Below are 5,435 nucleotides of genomic sequence, written 5' to 3'. Positions count from 1 at the left end.
ACAAAAATCCGGGGTTAGATGGGTTGACTACAGAATTTTATGTTGTGTTTAAAGATATATTGGTGCCAATTTTAACCGCACTGTATTGCAAGCTTGAGGAGAGGGAGGAACTGCCGGCTGGCCCCTCCACGGGGGTGATTAGTATCTTGTTTAAGAAAGGGAAGAGGGAGAAGCTGGGGAATTATAGGCCACTAACAATGTTGAACACAGATTACAAAATGTTAGCACGGGTGTTAGCTAACAGAATAAAGAGGGTGATAGGAACGGTGGTGGGGAGCACACAGGCATATAGTATACCGGGGAGGGATATAGGTGATACCATAAGTAGTGTGAGGGAGTTGATCAATTATATGAAGGGGGGTGAAGGGGGGGTAGTGGTGAGTTTAGATTTAGAGAAAGCGTTTGACAGGGTGGATCACGGGTATCTATTTAATGTGTTAGAGAAGGTGGGATTTGAGGGTAGGTTAGTGGGGTGGATAAAAAGGATTTATAGGAGTGCGTTAGGGCTGGGCGATATATCGAGTTTTGAATTTATATCGATATATTTTCATGCGCGATATAGGATTACATCATATCGTATATATCGATATATATTAAAACAAGCTGCAAGTTGCTGCAAACTCCGCTGCAAACTCTCTCTGCCCCGCGGCCCGCCTCTCTGTATCTCCAAGCAGCAGCAACGGCGCCCTGCCGCCTCCCCCTCACTACCCCCTCGCCCTCACCCCCACCTCCCGACATTTGCATGAAGAAGCATGGCAGCAGCAGCGAACAATCCGGAGATAGAGGAGGAGACAGAAAGGAGAGAAGGTGATACAGAAAACGAGGATGAACTGGTTGTTAAGAAGAAAACAAACGGCTCTCTCATTTGGAGATGGTTTGGTTTTCAAGCGGCAGACGTGGAGCAGAAAAATGCACTTTGTAGACAATGCCGGAAAAAAGTTGCAACGAAAGGGTCGAGCACAACAAATCTCTTCCACCACTTACAACAGAAGCACAAAGTGCAGTATGAGGAGTGTATTAAACTGCGTGCTGCAACCCAGACCGTGAAGACTTGTCAGCCTCCTGCCTCAAAGCAAATCACGCTACACAACTCACTCACACGTGGTGTGCCTTATGAAAAAAAAAGCGAAAAGTGGCGTGAAATAACGAAGGCAGTGGCATATCACTTAGCCAAAGACATGGTCCCCACGTCGACTGTGGAGCAGACCGGCTTTGTAAAGCTGCTAAAAGCTGTTGACCCCAGGTACGAGTTACCTGGTCGAAATTACTTTGCAAGAGAAGCCCTGCCCGAGATGTACACCGAAGTGAGAGAGCGTCTCCTCGCCCGGCTCGCTCTAGTGTCTCACTTCGCACTGACCACCGATATCTGGTCCAGCAGGACCTGCGAGCCGTACCTGAGTGTGACAATACATTTCCTAGATGGGTGGGAAATTAAAAGTGCCTGTCTCCAGACCAGCTACTTTCCCCAGGACCACACCGGGGAACACATAGCTGAAGCCCTGCAGGATGTCCTCGTAAACTGGAAGCTCAAACCAACGGGACTGGTCGCTATAACAACAGACAACAGGACTAATGTGGTTAAAGCAGCGCGACTTAACAAGTGGATGAGGATGCAGTGTTTTGGACACAGACTTCACCTGGCCATCGGTGAGTGCAATATTGAATTAGAAAATAATGTTAATAAAATAAATAACTTAAACGGATAAACTATGTGCATGTGTTGTGTAATGTGTAAATTAAAGGCGTGTTGGTTAAAGCTATGTTGTAAAAACCAGCAACAAATGAATGCAACAGCTGTATAGTTTAAGACCTGTGCTATCTTAAAAAAAAATGTATTTAAAATCCACTGTCTCCTCTCATCTGTTGCTCTCATCCACTGTCACAAACCTCACAGTCTGACTGTAAATGCACACAAAGAGTCTTAACTATTGACCACAAGATAAACTATTTAAACTGTGGATCATACAGTACCACTTCTGAAATTTAAAGTTGGCTCCATAAACTGTCAGACCTACTGGAGTTGATGGGGGTGTTTGTGTGCATTTACAGTCAGACTGTGAGGTTTGTGAAAGTCGATGAGGGCAACAAATGAGAGGAGATAGTGGATTTTAAATACATTTCTTATTAAAAATTGCACAGATCTGAAATTATACAGCTGTTGCATTCATTTGCTGGTAGTTTTTACCAAAATAATTTTAAATAACATGCCTGTAGTTTACACATTACACAACACATCCAGCATTAACACAAATAGTTGTGATTTTGCCTTTGAGTGAGCTGCCTCTTTACATGTAAAAAAAAAATTAAAAGGTGTTTTTCAATTTTGTGTGTTTCAGGACATGGTATGGATGACTCCCGCATCACCAGAGCTATTTCTCTCTGTAAGAGAAATGTCAGTAGTTTTTCCTACAGCTGGAAGAAAAGAAGAGAACTAGCTGAAGTGCAGGTCCAGCTGGGTCTGCCAGGTCACCAGCTTATCACAGAGTCAGCCACCCGCTGGGGATCAAGGCTGCAGATGATCAACAGGGTCCTAGAGCAGGAAAGAGCACTTGCTAAAGTCCTGTCTGCCGACAAGAAAACCAGACCCATCGTTCTTACCTGGCAAGACATCGAGGTCCTGGAGGCAGTTCAGAAAGCACTGAAGCCACTTCAGGACTTCACTGACGCCCTTTCAGGAGAGGACTACGTGACCCTCTCCTATGTCAGACCTGTGCTGCACCTGTTCAATACTAGTCTGCTGGCACCTGAAGAGGGGGATAGTGAGCTGTGTAACTCCATCAAGACCAAAATCGTTGATTACCTCAACGAAAAATATGCAGACCCCTCCACCAGTGAACTGATGGACATTGCCTCATTTGTCGATCCACGATTCAGGTCCACATACATCCCTACAGAGAGAATGGATGCACTGAAAGACAAAGTCATGGTGGAAACAGAGTCTCTGCTAGATGAGGATCAGGTGCCTGAGCCTGCAGACCAACGGGAGGCAGCAGTGGCAGTGCCACCCGCAACTAAAAAGAAGAAATCACTGGCAAGCTTTTTCAAGCACAGCACAACCACCAGCACCCAACTCACACAGAGGGAAGCAATAGACAACGAAATGTCTAGCTACCTGCAGTCCGCTTGTGTAGACGGTGATGCTGACCCACTGAAATGGTGGAAAGAGCATGAAGTTGCCTTTCCAAAACTGAGCTGCATAGCCAAGAAATTCCTCTGTGTGCCAGCTACCAGCTCCCCTTCAGAAAGGGTTTTTAGCTGCAGTGGAAACATTGTAACCTGCCACAGGGCTTCTCTGAAGCCTGACACTGTTGACAGGCTAGTTTTTCTGGCACAGAATCTGTAAGATATACAGTAGTAGTTGGTCTGGCCTGTTATTTTTCATCTCTTATGTTCGTTATGCGAGATTTGCACCCAGATAAAAGATGCACTAAGTGATTGATTTATGTTCAAATCTGCTAACATGTTTAGTTTACAAAGAACTGTCTACCTCAGTTACTTTAATTTACAAAGAACTGTCTACCTCAGTTACTTAAAAGAACAAACCAGTCTTATTTTTGATCTGTATGTGCACATTTTGCACAAAGTTATTTATTTTAATTTATTTTATTTAAGTGGTAAGGCACTAAAGACGCAAGTAAGGTGTGGGTGAAAGAAGGAATTGAGGGAGTGATGGAGGAAGGAGGGAGGAAAGGAAGGTCAGAAGGAGTGAGGGGAAGAAGGAAGGGTTTAAGGAAGGAAAGAAGCAAGGAAGGAGGGGGAGAAAGAAAGAATTGAGGGAGGAAGGATGGAAGAAAGAAATCAGGGACAGAAAGAATATGAAATGAAGGTAGTAAGGAGAAAAGAAGAAAGGAGGGAAGAAATTATAGAAGGAAAGAAGCAAGGAAGGAGGGGGGGAGAAAGAAGGAACAGAGGGAGTGAGGGAGGAATGAAGGACAGAAGGAGGGAGGGAAAGAAGGATTTGAAGATTGAAGGAAGGATGGGGGAGAGAAGGAAGGAAGGCAGTAAAGAAGCAAGTAAGGCGGGGGAGAAAGCAGTAATTGAGGGAATGAGGGAGGATGCAAGAAAGAAGGAAGAATGGTATCTTTATTTATTTATGCTGGTAGTTTTTGTTCCTGAATTATTTCATGCATGTTGATGTGCAGCTTCTAAACGTTAAATAAAGTGCCTGTGTGAGGTTTGGCTTCAAACTAGGACTGTCTGTTTTGTTTTTACTTTACGGAAAAAATATCGAGATACATATCGTATATCGCCATTCAGCTAAAAAATATCGAGATATGAATTTTGGCCCATATCGTGCAGCCCTGGAGTGCGTGGAGTTGTGTTAAGGTGAACGGGGTTGTTTCGAATGTATTTAAGCTTGAGAGGTCAGTCCGGCAGGGGTGCCCTCTCTCAGCGATGTTATATGCACTCTCAGCAGAGCCAATTGCGGCTCTGCTGAGGAACAATGTGAGTGTTAAGGGTGTGGGGTTACCAGGGGGGAGGCAGAGTTTGATATATCAGTATGCGGATGACACTACAGTAACGGTGAGGGACATTGGGAGTGTAAAAGGGGTTTTAGAGAGTGTAGGGTTATATGGTAGGGCTTCAGGGGCAAAGGTAAATATAGGGAAGTCAGAGTATATGGTGTTAGGTAAGGTGAGGGTAGGGGGTGTAGAGATAGGGTTAAAAGAAAATAAAAGGTTTTTTAGGGTACTAGGGGTGAACTTGGGTATAAGTGATATAGAGGGGAGGGATGTACAATATGAGGGGATTATTAATAATAGGAAAAAGGTGTTGGGGTTCTGGAGGGTGAGGAAATTAAAGTTGAAGGGGAAAGTGGTGGTGGTGAATAGTTTGATTATGAGTAAGGTGGTTTATGTAATGAAGGTTTTAGATGTTCCAGACAGAGTAGTTTAGGAAATAAATATTATAGTGAGCGAGTTTTTGTGGGATGGGAAAGGAGTTAGGATAGCGAGGGAGGTATTAGAAAATGAGTATAGGGATGGGGGATTCAAATTAATTAATTTAGAGAAGAAGATAAGGGTGTGCAGGATTAGGACAATGTTAAAATATTTGGGTAATAGGGAAGATCATGTGTGGAAGGTATTTTTGAGGGAGGGTATTAGCAGGTGTGGTGGGTGTGGGGATAGTGGAGTATTTATGAGTTTTACAAAAGGGAGGATGATTGGTTTGAGTGAGTTTCAGAAGGAGGTGATGAATGCATGGGGAGAGTTTGCAGAAAAGGTATGGTATGCAGGGGCGCAGCTGCCCTGTGTCAGGGGGGTATGCAGCAACAATTTTGGCGCCCCCCCCAAAAAAACTTTTTTTTATATATATATTATATATATATATATATATAGTAATAATAAATAAATAAGTCTGCTGGACATGGCCTTTAAATAATAAGGGTTTATTTTAAAGCATATCAGCCACTGTAGGTCTACCATCATTAAATA

General features: G+C 43.7%; 1 protein-coding gene across 1 annotated transcript; it reads left to right on the top strand.

Moving 5' to 3' along the window:
• The first annotated feature begins 441 nt into the window (after window positions 1-441).
• LOC307032240 (E3 SUMO-protein ligase ZBED1-like) lies at window positions 442-4,190 on the top strand. Its single transcript, XM_079670088.1, has 2 exons — window positions 442-1,647; window positions 2,337-4,190. The coding sequence occupies exons 1-2, from the start codon at window positions 753-755 to the stop codon at window positions 3,341-3,343; spliced, it is 1,902 nt and encodes a 633-aa protein (XP_079526214.1). The 5' UTR covers window positions 442-752; the 3' UTR covers window positions 3,344-4,190.
• Window positions 4,191-5,435: the final 1,245 nt, after the last annotated feature.

The sequence above is a fragment of the Notothenia rossii genome (genome assembly GCF_949606895.1).
Source record: "Notothenia rossii genome assembly, chromosome: 3".
Classification (NCBI taxonomy): Eukaryota; Metazoa; Chordata; class Actinopteri; order Perciformes; family Nototheniidae; genus Notothenia; species Notothenia rossii.
Note: the sequence above shows the minus strand (reverse complement) of the source record. Positions and strands in the feature narration are given on the sequence as shown.

Bases quoted from the DNA above. Each gene is read 5' to 3' on its own strand.
- LOC307032240 (XM_079670088.1), top strand. From the start codon at position 753: ATGGCAGCAGCAGCGAACAATCCGGAGATAGAGGAGGAGACAGAAAGG. The intron at 1,648-2,336 runs GTGAGTGCAATA...TGTGTGTTTCAG, and splicing joins CAGACTTCACCTGGCCATCG to GACATGGTATGGATGACTCC.